The sequence below is a fragment of the Episyrphus balteatus genome, chromosome 1 (genome assembly GCF_945859705.1).
Source record: "Episyrphus balteatus chromosome 1, idEpiBalt1.1, whole genome shotgun sequence".
Lineage (NCBI taxonomy): Eukaryota > Metazoa > Arthropoda > Insecta > Diptera > Syrphidae > Episyrphus > Episyrphus balteatus.
In genome coordinates, this window is record NC_079134.1 from 122,898,954 (window position 1) to 122,916,552 (window position 17,599).

A 17,599-nucleotide genomic window follows, 5' to 3' on the forward strand; every position below is an offset into this window, starting at 1 on the left:
TTTCTTAAAGATAATTTCTAATTTTTACGGTCTTGTATGTTGTGTATATAAATGCTACACCATTTTGAAAACGACCAGGAAGCTTTTTTTGTAAAGATATTTTAAAATAAAAAAAAAAAAATAGGTCCGAATTGATGTTTTTTTGTACATAATGTAACAATTCAGAAGTTAGCTTCTCTGTTCTCTGGGTTTAGTTATTGATTATGCTAGGGTTTAGTCTTAGTACCTTATACGCTTAAAACGCAAAATTCGAATAAATTCTCCATGAATTTTTAAGAATACGGTCACACTTGCAACTTTTCAGCATAACTAGACCGAAATTGAAAATTAAATATTTTTAGTCAAAAATAAAATTTCCCATAAGAATAAATTTTTAGTTCAAAGTAATTTTATAAATATTAGCTACTAGTAGGTATACTTTGAATAAAAGTTTACAAAAAAAAAATTAAATTTGTTGGACCTCAAGAGTCGTTATACTTTTCGTACAGATTTTAACCCATAGATTAAGAAAATCTTATCTTTTTTGAGATATGATTTTTTAACCATAAACTTTTCGTACAAAATTTAATTTCCCTTTCAATATAATTAATAATAATTTATAATTTCATTATTATTTATTCTAAAAAAAATTAGGAAAAACTATTCAATTAAAAAAAGCTCATTTTGTATGTTTTGCTCAGTCATTTTTATGTTTTTAGCATTTAAAGTCAATGAGCATATGAAAAATAAAAGAATATACTTACAGCCATATTCATAAACGCATCATAGTGAATGCATAACGCTACGCACTCCTTATAATGCATCTGAACACAAAAACCTTATTTATAAAAGTTATGCAACGTTGAATAGAGACATTATAAGCTAAAAGCTTTTAGGAGTTGAATAGTGCCTACATAAGGAAATTTTTGAATCAAAATTTGTATTTTGACATTAAATTAAAGAGTTATAGTTTCGTACAAAGTGTTCATTTAGTTTTGTTTTGCTACAATTTTCAAAAGAAAAAAAATATTTAAAAAAGACAAAAATCGGATGAGGCTAATTTTGGATGAAATATGGACTTTCAAAATCAACTTTTTTTTATTTTGGTCTTCTTATCAATTTTTCTTTAACACATCTTTAAACAAGCATAATTTTATCTAAAATTAGTTTTTTGAAAGCAAAAAATTCAGTTTTATAAAAAAAAAAAATATTTTCACGAACAGTTTTTTTTTTCAAACTCAAAATTTTGAAACAAAATTAAAAAAAAAATGCACTTAAACTGATTTTGTTTAAAATTGAACACTATTTAGTGACATTTCTGTATCTAATTTTTGAACACTCTCGAAAATTTGTTTTCAAACATTTAAAACATTTAAAATCTTATGAAAAAAAAAATTAAAATTAATAGTTTTCAGTTTTCTGTTTTTAAAAGATGCTATGTTAAAAAAAAAAAACTAATAATTTGTAGACCCCTCCGAATGAATCTTATTACCTTTTTTTTAATGTTTCGATTTCTTTTGGTCGTAGAAAAAGTTGTATTAAAATTAAACCTTACATGGCTTAGTTGGAAACTTGGACTTCTGAACATTGTATTGCTTTCTATCTTTTTTGGTACCAACTTTATGAAGACGCGCTAAATACCTGAAAGCCTGAAAATTTCGAAGTTTTTTTTGAGAAATATTGCCTTTGAATATCTCAATCTAATAATCACTGACCACCTCAAGAATTTTCTTTAGAGAACTTCCAGTAAATTGCGCCTAGCATAGATGTTAGCAAACAACAGTTCGTTGAATTTTTTCAAGGTAATTTCAATTTCTACTTGGGCTAAATTCTTAAAACATTTGTATTTACATTTTATTGTTGACTATTGTAAGTACAAATTTTCAATTCACACTAAAGTAAGCTTAAATAAGTAAACAAAAAAATCTATGTCAAGTTTATATTAATAAAAACTGTTTTACAAAAACGTTTATCTTCAAAAAGCCCTCTCCATCTCAAAAGCTCTATAGTTCGTATCCATATGCACTGATTTACATGAAGAAAAAAAAATATAATATTGTTTAGTACGAGATGGAAAAAAAGGAAATTGTTATTAAGCGTATGCTATGCATTCAATAACTTCATAGATTGTTTTGTATTACGCCTTTTTATCTAAATCATAACTATGTGGGGCCCACAACAAAAACATTTCTCCTTGGGGTGTCCGATTTAAAAATGAACCAGAACATAACACAAAAATCAGCAAGAGCTCCCCCTTTTTGAGTTACACTTTCATTTACATTTTATTTTTATTTCTTTTAATTTCGAGAACAATGAACCACAAAAATCAGTTTCAATAAAAATGAAACATAAAAAAATAATGAAAACTCTCAACCACACGAGTCGTCAAATCGCAGTCTCTCAAAAAAAACCCTCCTGTAAGTAAAATAAAAATTCATTAGCTCGATCTCTCCAGCCTGGTGGCGTCTGTATCCGATTCATTCAAAAATTTAGCATTTGGAGCATATTTTATTATAGAACGTTGGACCATTCGTTTTGCTGTTGAAAAATTTAAACTCATTAATGGTTCGCGGAAGTCAGGAACGACCCTTTTGATTCGAACTTTGATCCCTTTTTATAGTTAACTATACGAAAAGAATACAAATTTCAATGAGAAAATTAAGCATTTTATAAATGATGCGTGCGATATTTTTTGCCACTATTGTGTTCTTCTTAATTTGAACAGAAAAGATTAATGTAAGTCCACTTATACAGTTGCGGTTGGTCAGAGTATAGTCAGATGCCAGAGTAATAAATCAACTACATACTACGTATGTACTATGAAAAAAAAAAAACATCATCTTCATCATCATCAAGCTGGAGAGTAAGAGAATTTAAATTTCATCACTTTAATCAAATTAGATAAAGTTTATGGCATGTCTTTATGGTATGGTTATGGGGTTGTTAACAATGCGGTTGTTTTTTTTTATCATAAAAATGTGAAAATTATTTAAGAGGCGTAATTTGCACAGACGATCGCATGAACGAATTATAAACATTTCAATGCCAAATTGTGGTTGATATTGTTTTGACTATTAAATTCATTAAAAGTCGTACAACTTCACTTGTAAGAAAATAAAAATATCGTTTTAAAAGCAACCACCTGTTCACACAATATCGGAATTCCCTTCGAGCTGTGGTGAACTGAATAACCTGAAGTGCCAAGTATCGATATAAAATATATGTATGGATTTGTGTGTGGTCTGACAACTGTACAAACATTGGGACTGAAAATTCCAAACTTTTGTTAACTTTTTCTATTTGAGAGATTGTAGACAAATGTGAGCATTATTTTTGGTATTTTGTTTATTTGATCCGAATAATTTCAAAATGAGTATCACTATTATAATAATGAGGTATATATTGTCTTAGACAAGAAAAAACCTTGTGAAACTTTCCTACAATAAATTTTATACCATCCATGTCTATACAACATCTATACAACATCTACAAAAAGAGCTAGAATTAATTTTTATAAAAAAAACAAACCAATCAATCTCTTTTCTCTTCTAACGCCATTAAATCCATTTTTTAAAAGACAACCTAGAATAAATTTTATATCATTATTATTTCACCTTTTATATGACGCTTCAATCATATTTCTACCATGCCTACAAAAAAAGTAAGAATTTTTTAAAGCCAACCATGTCGAAATTTCAAACTGAGATTACGGTACTTCCTCTACTGCTGGCTGGTCATCGGCAACAAATCTTTACAGGTGTTTTGAGGTATTTTTCAAGTTTTTTCAACTTGTAGGGCACGTACCGTTATGTGTGATATATTAAATTAAAGGTAATATTATCAGCATGAAAAAGAACATCTTTTCACCGTTATCTAAGAATTTTGATTATGAAATTAATTAAAATTTTGCCCAATTATAATTTATTTAATTACCTATCTACTGTATGGATTTCATTTATCTATCTATTAAAACAAAAAAGTTCTGATCAATTGATTTTTCGTTTCGCTTTTTCGTTTCATCTTGTTTCAAATCACTACGATACTAAAAAAGTTTTCACTTCAAAAATTAAGTTTTTTGTTCAATGTAAAAATCGTTGACCTTTCACTGTGATTTGTTTGCTCAACGCTTGCTCAGGGTAGCCTAACATTTTTTATCTTAATCCCACCATTTTTTCAGAAGATAAAAAAAACGTTTTTTTTTTTCATTTCAGAAACAGAAAAAATTAATTTTTTTTTCTGTGAAAATATCGTTTGTTGAAAACCGTGTTTTGTTTGTCCAAATTAAGACCATTTTTTATTTTCTCTATCCTATTACCCTTATTTTTAACATTATAAAAGAATAATTTTTTTTCACCTCGATAAGCACAAAAAATAACTTTTTTTTGTTCAGTGTTAAAATCGTTGATTTATCACTGTGGTTTGTTTGTCCAAAGTTAGCCCGGGCTAAACCACCGTTTGTTTTCGCTATCCCAACTTTAGTTGGTTACAAAAGGTCAACTAGTTTCATTAATTTTTTAGAAAAAAATAAAAAAAAGTACGCATACACCACAGTGACCTTTTTAAATTTATAATTTGGAAAAAATAAATTCACTAAAAGTAAATTCTTATTTGATTGAATATAGTCCACATAACATTTATGTTAAGTTTAAGTTGATTTGTTTTATTTCACCTTAAAAACCACAAAATATAAATATTTTTTCAAGTGTAAAAATCATTGATTTTCTTGGTTCTTGGTTCGTTTCGGTGTGTGAAAACAAACAATTTTCTGGTGCATCATCAAGTTCAAAGATGGAATTGCTATGAAAAGAGATTTACTAAAAGTTATATAGAGAAAAAACCGAGCATTGATAAAAATGAGACCTAGTATACCTATGAATTTGAAAGGAATTAATCGTAGATAACAAATGAATGACTTTTCGAAGAAGGATAAAAACATTTGTTCTTTCTCAGAAAATCAAAAATACTACAAGCATAGTTGCGATTTTTCATACGACTTTCAATTTTCACCGGTTTTTCGTCCTTCCGGTCTCTAGCATTGACTTTTGTGTATGGATAAAGCATACAAAACTATGTGGCTGAGTATAATTCTAAATATCTTATTGGGTTTGTTGAGTTTTTTTTTGCAGTTTGTGACTCCACAAAGATAATAATCAACAATCTTTATACCTTCCATATTTCGAACAACCATTAAAATACAACCCCAATCTTTTTAATAAATAATAGTAATAAATTTTAGCCAGGTTAATTTCTATTACGTTTCTACTGAAAAAAAAAACGGATCATTTTTCAAAGCAAACATTTTTTTCTAAACATTATTCCATTAATTCTAGTATTTCTTGCATTGCTCGATTAATTTTGTTAATGTTCATTCCACAAAAGGTACTCATATGATCACTTATGTGGTCTGCAACTTACCCACTACAATGGACTTATATAATTATTATCTATCCTACCTATAGCTATCTTTTTTTATTATCTCAAACTCCCTGGACAAATACAAAAAAAAAAAAAAAAAAATACTAACTGCAATCATAATTACACCCCAGAGGTAATGTTACACTAATTGCATTGTAGTCTATCCGTCATCGACGTCCACACAAAAAAAGAAATCGTTTTCCAACTGTCAGTAATCAATCATTGGAAATATGTTTAATGTTGCAGCAATTTGTTTCGTTGATTTTCTATACCTACTAAAAATTTATTCTTTTAAACAAACTTGTATAGAGCTCCGCGTGATGGTGATAAATATGTCTATGACATTTATAATATTTTATTTTCTGACCCAACGATATTAACACTTAAGAAAGCGAAAAAAAAAAAAAATACATATAAATAATGTTGACAATAGTGCCGACAAGGAACCTATCACCTTAAAACGCCTACAACTTGAAGCTAGGAATTTATAGCCTCAAGTGACATTCTTGGATTTTTTTATAATTTTTCTGATAACTGTCACCACCTACTCTATCTACCGTTTTCGTTTCGACGTTAACTTTTGGGACACCCTGTATAAAACTTATGAACAGTTAGACCGCTTTGTATAATCTATGATTGGTTGGATTCGTTTCTGGTTTAGGCAGCAGAATAACTATTCAAGAATATACTTTCTCACATTATGTATGAAATCTTTTATTTAGATATCTCGAGAACATTATTGATTTCATTGCTCATGTTTTTAATTTGGGTACTTTAAATGCAAATTTCTGAACAACCAACGATAAAAATCGCTTCTTCTGAGATAAAAGCCATGTTGAAAGAAAGTAACCGAACCGCTTTATTTAGCGTTGAAATTATCGTTAAACATTCAAACGGGTCTGAAAAAACGCCATTGAGCACTGTGACTTTCCAACTTGTTCACTATAAGCTCTAACCAACTTCGGTGACTTCCTTAATTACGTAAAGTCTCAAAACTACTGAGAATTATTTCAACCAAAAGAATAGCTTCGCAAGCTATAAATACTGGTACTGATTTTGACGTGATAACGTTTTATAAATCGATGAACCATGGCAGAATCCACGAAGAAGTGACGCCATTTTCACCCGTTCCACTTGAAATTTCTAACAGTGCGGCAAAAATTTCAATTAAAAATACCCTATTAGAGACACAAAAATCTTTTATAGCTTATTTGAAAGATAACAACCTAAAGTTGAATACATTTGAGGGATTTTAAAAAATTAAGTCATTTAATAGTCATTTTTTGGGGTATTTTTGGGTTGGTTTTTATTTTCATAAATTTTTTGTAGCGTTCAAACTTATAGAACATAAAGTCTATGACCGTGCGCATCTTTGCGCAAAAAATTGGTATTTTAAAATGATTTTTAGCCGAATAACGGGAAAAACAATATTTTTCCCAAGTTTTTTTGACCGTTTTTAACCGTCTTTTTATTTTTATCTTTTTTTCTTCAACAGATAAATGAATGAAATTTATATTGTAGATTATATTTGTGCAAAATTTGAATCAATTTTGTAGTCACAATTTTGAGATAACAGAAAAAATAAATTTCTATTTTTCAACACGTTCTTTCTTCTAATCTAGAGCAGATAAAAATTAAATTTAACTTATTATAATGGTACATTTACTATAAGCTACACAATGTTAAATTAAAAAACTTTAGAAATACCTCAAAACACCTGTGAAGATCTGTTGCCCATGACCAGCCACCAGTATGGGAAGTACCGTATTCTCAGTTTGAAATTTCGACATGGTTGGCTTTAAGAAATTCTAACTTTTTTTTGTAGACATCGTAGAAATATGGTCGAAGCGTCATATGATAAGTGAAATGATAAGCTGTTTTGTGATATAAAATTTAATATAGGCTTTTATAGAAAAAAATTAATTTAATGGCGTGAGAAGATAAAAAACATATTTTTTTTTTCTTTTTTTGATGAAAACTTATTGGGTTCAAAAAATCCTAGCTCTTTTTATAGATGTCGCATGGACATGATCGATATAAACATTTTGAGCTGAAATAATAGGCTTTCAGATGGTATAAAATTTATTATAGGTGGTTATATGAAAAAATGGATTTTTAGGTGATGGAAGTGATTTTTTTGTTAAAAAAAAGCGCACAATCTGTTTTCGTATGACGTAATCACGTAAAATCATCGTCCGTAAACCATCTTATAGACAACCACTTTTTTTTAAGTTGTTGATGTAGCTTGATAAGAAAAAGGCCCAATTTCCTCCTATTGTCATTTTGGATATTTTGGCAATACATATCTAAGTAAAATAGTTATAATATGTATCTTATCTAAATGTCCTCAAGGAGGCTGTTTGGACCACTTTTATTCATGCTTTTTCTTAATGACTTATCTGATGACATTTTGTATTGTTAATCATTCCAAACTCCTTTCGAACTTTATACCAATCAATTAAAAGATCGTTATTATTAATAAATACGCAAATAATCATCAAATTCTCCATTCAATTTTTTCTTAACATAAAATCATCTAGGTCGCAGATTTCTAAAAGTCCGCGTGTATCTATATGATTTCTTCAATTTAATTACTTATCTTCCCACTGTTGATGTTTATTTAATTATGTTAATTTTTAATGCCATACCACAGAAATATGAGTATTTCCTCATCATAAACTTCAATTATTACCTCGGATTAATTAAAAAAAAAAAACTTGTCATTTAGTTCAAATGAATGCATCTAGTCTAAACTGCTGCACAGTGCCGACATCGCAATGAATTAAAATTCCATTTATCAATTCCTGTTAAACCAGCTCCAAACAACATAGCAGATCTTTTCCATTCGATCGATCAAAATATAGAATTACTATTTTGCATCGCACATAATTTTGCAGATTTAATTGGTCTTGTCGTAAAGTTGCAAATTGAAGCACCTCCAACGCAAAAAAAAAAAAAACGCACTTGCTTGCAACAAATTGAAAGTGTGCCTGGCGTCTACACGGGTTATCTCTATTCTAAGTGAGAGATAGTTTCATATCTCTTGGGCTTCACCAGATCGTTCGCGCTTATCATTGCTTACAAGTACCAATTAGCAGTGTTTAATAATATAAGCGAATGTCATGACTGTGAAGATGATGATGTAATTTGTTGCAATCAGCAAGTTCCGATTGTGATAGTAAAAAAAAATATTCTGAGATATCTAGTTCAGTAGTTCAGTTGATCAATGTTCAATGTCATGCGAGAAAAAAAAGAAAGATATGTATTTATTTGATCTTTGTGTATCTTTAGAACATGTGTACACATTTGTTGCGCAATTTTGTTTTCTTATCTTGAATTTGAACGAAATGTAATTTTTTTCTTCCCTTTTGCTTTCTATTTTCAGTTGGATTTCCTATTTTATTGTTCTTTCTGCTGGGCGATCCGTACAAAAGAGGGTTTTTCTGTGACGACGAGTCTTTAATGCACCCCTTCCATGAATCCACAGTCAAGAGCTGGATGTTGTATATCATTGGATTGGTGATACCCGTTGGAATTGTAAGTAAAATTGTTTAATTGATGATAAAATCTTGGTAATTATTTAAAGTATAAGAGCCTTTTTTGTTTAATTTATTGGGGAAGTTTCTTTATTTATTAATAACTTTACATTTAGGCGGGTTAAAATGATTGCAGTCAATTTTTTAAGGATCTAAGAAATTTCTAACTAACAGCTTACTTATCAAAATTTCTCATCAGGAACAACCGCTGTAATTGAAGAGGCTTCCAGATGGTTAGTCGTAAAGTTCGTTAAGACGTTAAGTTAGCAAGTTGTCAGCAAGTAAAACGTTAATACAGCTTTCGTTCTATAAATACATACGGGACTGGTGCATTCTCGTAGTAAAACCAGAAAACGAAATGTTTTTAGCGTTTCCTTCGGGCTTAATTAGGTGGTTTACAATCCAATCCAATCGTTCTGAAATAAATTCATATAGGGTAACTTCGGGCATTATGGCGCACCGGGCATTATGGCGCACCTCTCAACTACCATACTTCCAATACTCGCATTTAAATAAAACCAATGCAGAAACTTTGGCCTTCGTCGAACACTAGCCTTGTGACGATCGCAGGTCAGGGCTATTATTTTTGTGCCAAACAAAAAAGAAAACAAAAAAAATATACCGGTTCTGGGTTCCAATATAATATCGCTTTGTTTTTGTTTGTGTGTATCTCGGTAAGTATACAGTGCACGTGTTTGTTGTAAAGAGTGAAACGCAGAGTACAGTTTTGGTTTGGTTATATCACTTGTTATATTTTAACTGAAGTAAGAATTGTGTTTAGTTTTTGGAGTTTTGTGAATATGTTTATATTTTGCAATATGGCGCAGAAGTAATAAGGGCATTATGGCGCTATATTATACCCGACTGCGCCATAATGCCCTTATGTAAAACTAATTTCAAAAGTAACTCTGCATTTTTTTTAAATTGAAAATAACCTCAATTTAACGTTAATTTTATGAAACTTATTCACAATTATATTTCAGAAATGCTGAATATACGTAAAAAAAGTAAAGGGTTCTGAAGTAAATGGGGTTCGCCATATTGCCCGTACATAGGGCAATATGGTTTTTTTTGGACTATTTTTAATTTAATTTATTTTTTGTTAAAAAGCTTGAATTTTTATTCTTAAATAATTTTTTTATGTTACGTTTTAATGAAATTTAATTTAAAAAAACGATTGAAGTAAAAATTGTAGTCCGTAGTAAAGTTATTTGAGTTTGTGCTTAGGTATGCCATAATGCCCTAATTTACCCTAATGACGTAGTTAAATAAAACAAAGTCAGACTTGTTTTGTCCATTTATAACTCATGAATGGCTGGACCGATTTGATTTATTGGAGCTGTGAATAACTATTTAAGAAAATTTTCATGCATTTTGTATTGAACCATTTTTTTTTATGATATTTCGAGAACATTAGTTATCAAGGCTTCCTTCGTAGATTTTCAAAAAGAGGCCAAAAAAGAGGATTTTGATAAAATAATCATTTTTAGCAAAAAAAACAAAACCGACTTCCATGGATCAAATGGTTATGGTTTTTAAAATAGTTCCTATGGCTAAAAATGACTGAAATTGACCACACTGCAGCCACCAGCTTTCCAATACAAAAAGAATTATCAAAATTGGTTCACTCAGTCCAAAGTTATGTGGTAACAAACATAAAAAAAAAAAAAATACAGACGAATTGAATACCTCCTCCTTTTTGGAAGTCGGTAAAAAAGAGGCCCCAATAAAAAAATGTGAAAATAGAATAAGTTAATTACGATAGTCACACGAAATACCTCATTTGCGCCTTTCCTGAAAAAGGCGCAAAGGTAACCCTGTTAGTGATTTACTGATTTCCACAATTTTTTTTATTCATCTCGATCCTAAAAAACTTTCTCTAGCATTGGAAAAATGTGAAAATCACAACCGAAACACAAATCGTAGAAAAACATCCAGTTCCTGACTGACAATCCTCATGTCATAACTTTTAGGCACTGTAAATGCAAGTTTCTGAATAACTATAGAAATGGCTTTTTCTTGGAGGAGGAGACCGAACGGCTCATTACGCGTTGAAATTTCCGTTAAACTACACTAGTTTACAAAAAAAATAAAAAAATTTTGGACACCAAGTGCCGTTAAACTTTTCGTATAGATTTGAGCCCAGAAAACTCGAAAATCTTATCTAAAAAAATAGTTATGGATAGGTTTTCGAGATATGATTTTTCAAAGCTTTTTCCAGCCTACTTAGTATTCGGGCTATATCTTCAGTAATAAATCTAATCTGAACAGAAAAGCCGGCACCTGAAAGCTGTGTAAATAAGCAACTAACACTAGAACAACTTTTCTGGGTCACTCCAGATGTTTAAGTGCAATGTATTAAAACATATTAAAAAAAACAGGTTTTTAAAGGAAATTTCTGCAAAAAAAATTGTATTACTGAAAGAAAAAATCAAAATCTTTCGAATCCTCATTGATTTAAATTTTTCATGAGTAGTAGATAGATTAAAAGATAATTTTCTTGAAAATTTATGGATAAATTATAAAGATATGACCATTTTTGCAACGATCAATATTTTCGACTTTTTCTGTAACTTTTTGAGTTTTTGTCTATAACTTGAAAATCAAGCCGAATTTGAAAATTTTTATTGAGTAATTTTTTGTAGATAATTAAATTTCCTTTTTGTGTGTATCCTTTTAAAAATATTTAAAATTGAAATATTGTAAAAAACTTAAAAAAAACTATTCATAAAAGAGAAAAAAAACGAATTTTTTGATGTTTTTACTAAATGGTCAATTTTTATCATTTGAGCATTTATATTGCACATATGGAGTAGAACAGAAGATACTTTATCTTTCCACATAATGGTCACAAAAATTGAATACGGCTAAAATTGTATAAAATATGGACTTTCAAAATCTACTGTTTTTGGTCCAACGTATCCAACGTAATTTTTTTTTAAGTGATTTCCGAGTCCCTGAGGTCAAAGTACGTAAGAAAAAAAAAATGGAATTGAGTGTCCATTTTGACTGTAAACCAGTGCTATCAAACATATCTGAAAAACTGACTTTGAACATTGCGAAACAATCAGCAATGGCTACAATTTTCATAGCAAGCAAAATCAGAACCTTTGATGAATTCCAAATGGCGCACAAAAGCGCATTGGATAGACTCAATCGAAATATGAAAGATGTGGAGTGTAATTATACTAAATGAATTGTTAGCGTTTCCTTCGTGTTTAATTAGGTGGTTTACAATCTGTTACATATAAATGCTGAGGTTTCCGTCGTCCACTAGGCCCCTCTAAGAGGGTCACTGTTCTCATTTTACTTAAAATTTTCCTTAAAATTTTTCTTGTGCAACTCATCTTTTAGAAATTACATCACTTTAAACTTTCCTATTTATCCCAAAAGTATGCAATTTTGTTTAAAACAGTGAACAGTGTATGATACAAGAAAACTTATTATAAATTAACTCAGCCACAAGTTTTGAAACACTAATTTTTTTTCTCAAACTTATTGTTTTTAAAATACAACCTTTGACCCTTTAAAACGACAAAAACTTCAGGTTTTTCCACAGATTGTAAAAAAATGCATTCAAAAAACTCAACATGTTACTAATTTGTTCTTGTTTTCGTCTTCTCGAAATCAATTTTGTTTTTACATCTTTTTTTTTTTTCTAGATGGCATTCTTTTAAACAATAACACTAATCCCCTTCTATTTTTAGGCCATTAAAGTCACATAATCATAATTCAATAAATGTCGTGTTATATAAATGAAATGGGAAAAAGTCTTCAAAGAAACTTCATAAAAATGCCATGCTTATATGCATAGGTATAAATAAATCTTTTCTCCTAAATTTTTCTCGTAAATAAAGCAAAAACTCCGAACGTTATAGTCTGGAAGGTTATGTTGATAATAATAATAAAATCATTTTGTAAGGTCTTAAAAGAAACATAAAACATTGTTTGTTTAGTATTCTTCATCAACGTGTAAATGATTTAAGTGTTTTGCTTTTCCACTGTTGAATAATGCTATAAAATCAATTATAGCGCCATCTACATATGTATATGCAAAACTCCTAAACATTAAAAAAAAAAGTCATCATTAAACTGAACCTAGGTGGGGTTAAGGTAGGGTTGCCAGGCGTCCGGGTTTTCCCGGACATGTACTCTTTTTTGGCTGTGTTGGGGACGTCCGGGATAGTTTCTATCAATTGTCCGGGATTGTACTCTTTTCTAGCCTTTAAGTATCTCACTACTTGTATGCTACTCTTAATTCATTTAGCCCTAATTTTTCAATCGTCAGTTAGACTATCATAAGAATAAATCGTCGGTATGCTGCCAAAACGCACTAAGTCATATTTTAAGGGTTTTTAGATTTAAATGCAAAACGGTTCAGAATGATGATATCGATCTAGTAAAATACCACACTAAGAAATATTTGGCGTACTTTATGAATTATTTGAGGTATATTTTTGCACGAAGTCAGAAAAAACAACTTTAATACAGGCACAACGCACTAAGTTGACTTAGTGCTTTTTACCTGTAACGCAAAAAAAATTAAATCAGTACTAGTTTATAGCAAGAGAAAGCATTAATGAGACTTAGTGCATTTTTCCTGTCTTCAAAACAACATTTTTAAATTTGAAAAATGACTTACAAAGTATCTTGTGAGGTAAATGTAAGAAAAAAGCGGTCAAATGTAAACAGATTAATACAAATTGTAAGTTTATCAGCGAGTAAAGACGACTTGAATTTTTTATATGTATGAATCTTAATAACCTTTTAAAAATGAATTAGAATTCTCGTAACTGGCTTCAAATTAAATGTTTTCGATACGAAAAAAATAAACTTCAAACTTAATATGAATTTGACCACAATTTTCGAAGCTTGAACGTTTTTAAGAGCTTTCGAAGAGGGAGAAACCCTGTTCCTAATTATCTGCCGGTAAAAAAATGGCCAAGCCTGTACAGGGTACACCGAACCTCTTAAATAAGCACAACTAAGAAGAAAGACCTGATTGATGTATGAGGTGTTCAGAGTCCATTTGAAATTTGTGCATTATTTTGAACTTTGAAAAGCCTTTTTTCAAGAACTAAATTAAATTTTGAAATAGATTTCTTTCTTGTATACTATTTTATATAGAACAAAACCCTTAATTTTAAAGACCTTTAAAAATCCGACTTATGTACAGAGAAGTGGACTTCACCCTTTATTATTCTAAACGCCTCATTTGTAAGAAAGGTGTTATTCCTGAAATTTATCATTCTTGGTTTTCATCATTACCATCACAATGTTAGACAAAAGATTTCCTTCCAGAACTGGATGTATTAAGTGAAAGAGATCATTTTAAATTGCTTCCATTTTTAAAGCCTTCTTTTATTAGTTACTTGTTTTTGATTCTTCTGCGTTGTAAAATTTCTGATTTAACTAGGTATAATTTAGATTTTGTCTTTACTTTTGTGCTATAATGTTGTTTCCTTTAACTTCATATGCCAGAAAAGTATTCATTACGAACAAATAATTGCAAATCATTACAGGTAAAAGGCACTAAGTCATGGCTTTTTCTACTTTCGTTCACATAATTATCATTTTGGTTTTTCAAAAACCAAAAAAGTTTTTGGAAACTAATGTCAAAATGTTGAGTTTGTGCTTAAAGTGATTATCTGACAGACAACAGTTAACATTGAATTTTCACAAGAGAAATAATCTTAAAAATCGATTTACTCAAAACTATGTTTTTTGACTTAGTGCATTTTGGCAGCATAGCAACGAAATGTCAATATAAAAAAAAACTTTTATTCCTAGGAATAAGTTCTGAGGTTTATCTGACTATTGAAAAATTGGCCCTTATTATTCAAAAAACAAATCGAGTTCATTAAAAGCGAGGCGTTTTTATTTTGGTTTATTATCTGCTCAATTCTGTTTTGTATTCTGTTCCAATATAATCAAAACTCAAAAATATAGAATACGGCAAAATTTTAAACGATTAAGGAAAATCTAAAGCCACTTATCTAAGTAAGTTGCTAAGTCAAAAAGACCATTTCTTTACTTAGTAACTTACTAAAAATTTTATTGGCATTTAACTAAATCGTTGAAAATTTTGCGCAATTGGTTTTCTTTCAATGGAATTTTAAAATTTTTTTTAACTGGAATTGCATTGCAACTTTTGAAGTATTATAGCTCAAATGTTTATTATAATACTATACCGAGAAGTCCAAACTTTGTCTCAGAGTTTTTTTTTTTGTGAAAAAATAAGAAAAAAATTATACAAGGAACAAGGGTTAAAAATGTGATTTTTAAGTTAAAAGGATTGTTCGGTTATTTTTTTTATAAAATTATGCATTTTTTTTGTCCTAGTTTTGTACTCTTTTTTTTGTCCTTATTTGTCCGGGAAAGTCCGGGATTTTGCATCTCGATTACTAGTTTCGTCAAAATATATCTGGCAACCCTAGGTTAAGGCAATTGCTTATGCACAAGACCTGGTGGTATTAGCGTCGGGGATCCGTCCAATCATCATTAGCGAAAACATGAAGTCAGCCTTGATAAATCAGCAACTGGTTCGCTAAATGCAGACTGGTCGCTTAGCTAAAAAAAAAGAAGAAATCATGCTATTTATTGGGACCAAAATACCACCCTCCTTTTACCCTTCCCTAGTTTAGTACAACTCTATTTTAGGAAGACAAATCTATGACGTCACGTTTTTGAGATAAAAGAAGTTCAAACTGAATTTTTATCTGCGATATGTGACGTCATAGATTTGGAATTGAATTAAGAACATCAAAGTCAACTTGAACGGTATATTTATATTTTGGTTTACCGAAAAAGTAAATTCTCAGTTTTATTGAACAATGAAAATTTTCATTATATCATGTTTTCTAATATTTACTTAAAAACATAGTTGGCAACCATACAATCCTAAAATTTTCAATTTTTTTATGAAACATAAATAGAAGAGATGTCAAAATGGTGCTTTTTTACAAAAATATTCATGAAATAGCGTAATAAGAGCTCTTAAGATGTGTTTTACTAATTTAGCACTTTTTGGACTTTGTTAACAAAATTTTTGATTTTTTTCTATGGAATAGGAATTTTATATTTAAGATGACCTGAATTTAGCCAAATTTCTAGCTTATATACTATTTTAAAAAAAGAAAATTCTGGCCGCCATTTTGATTAAAAAAAAGTTGGCAGTTTTTACGTAATCTCCATACATATCCTATCCATATCCTTCAGTGTAAGATATTTCATCAATTTTCGTCTAGAAATCGCTATGCGATTTTGATGTAACGGTTATATTTCAAGAACAGAGGATAATAGAATTTTTCTGATTGCGAATTCGAGTTTAACAACCCAAAAACCTCTAGAAAAGTATATTTTGGTTCTTGTGGCAAAAATTGTATGACCAGTGACTTAAACTTTAGATTAAATTTAGTTTCTCTTTGGCTTATTAACTGAAACTTAAGATATCTAGAGCTATGATAGAGATATCGCGAAAATTTAAACAGTTTTTGAAAGAGGAATGTCTGTTCCTATTTGTTTATAATGAATTACCCAACATAAAACAGAAGCTCGAAAACAGCCAAAATGAAGTTTTTTTTAGAGTTTTATAACGTTAATATCTCAAAAACGGAGGTCAATAAAATTTTTCTGTCTTCAGATTCGAGTTTAGCACATCTCTCTCCTCTAAAAAAGTATATCTTGATTCTTGTGGCAAAAAAAAAGTTCAATTTTGTTGACTAGTGTAATTTGTCTATTCTTTCTTACTCATGATTGCGGAATCGATGCATCTTGAACATAATTTTGTCAAAAATGAACTTGAAAAGTCTTCCTTAGTGCTGTTGCAAATTCGCCTCATAAGTTGTTTCGTCCAAAAACAGAAAACCCCTGAAATGTTTTCAACTGTCAACTCTCAGTCTATAATGGATTTCTGGTTTAAGAACTAGCTGATTATACAAACTCCTGTGTATATCCTACCTTTACCTTTTAATTTTTATAAATATTTGAATTGAAGTCTTTCAACACTGGGACTAAGCGCCCTTTCACATGTGTTTTAAACAAGGAAGCCATCCACCTCTATAAATCAATGATGCTCCATTTGAACACCAGAAGAAACCAATACCGAAGTTTAAAATTTAGTTAAAAAGAAAAGAATATGTGTCTTTTAAAAATATTTTTCCTTTTTAATTAAAAAAAAAGAAAAGAAATCAAAAACAAAACGAAAAATTGAAAAAAAAAAAAATAGATTTTTAAATGAAGTGCAAATGAAAAATCGTTCCATAAAAATGTCATTGATCGTTCTGACTTAAGTAAATTGAAACATGAAAAAAAAGGTCTCGGCCCCATTTATTGCATCAAATATGTATGTTTTTGTTGCAACAAATTTATGTTGCTTCAAAAATAAAATCTCTCACCCTCTCAGCTGCTATTGTGCTGACACACATAATATTATGGGTTGGATGCAGCACCATCACCAAAACCAATGCGCCATCGCCAGTTAGTGTGTTAAGTGCTTCAGAAATGTTCCAATATTTTTTCTTATTTTTGTACAGATGGATTCGCCTCCAGACAAGATATACAAATTTATCTTTTCAATGGACCATGTGATTTGATATTCGATTTAATATTAAATAAAACAAAAAAAAAAAACAAATTCCGGTGACCCAATTTGTATCTCTTGACACTGG

The 17,599-nt window shown here is 29.7% G+C and overlaps 1 protein-coding gene across 2 annotated transcripts in view; it reads left to right on the plus strand.

The window, feature by feature from the left end:
• Positions 1-17,599, plus strand: part of LOC129917929 (putative phosphatidate phosphatase) — a 106,523-nt gene that overhangs the window by 57,168 nt on the left and 31,756 nt on the right. For both annotated transcript variants that reach the window (XM_055998175.1, XM_055998165.1), the window contains exon 3: positions 8,780-8,931. In XM_055998175.1, coding sequence (XP_055854150.1) covers positions 8,780-8,931 — 152 coding nt within the window. The remainder of the gene's footprint in view (positions 1-8,779; positions 8,932-17,599) is intronic.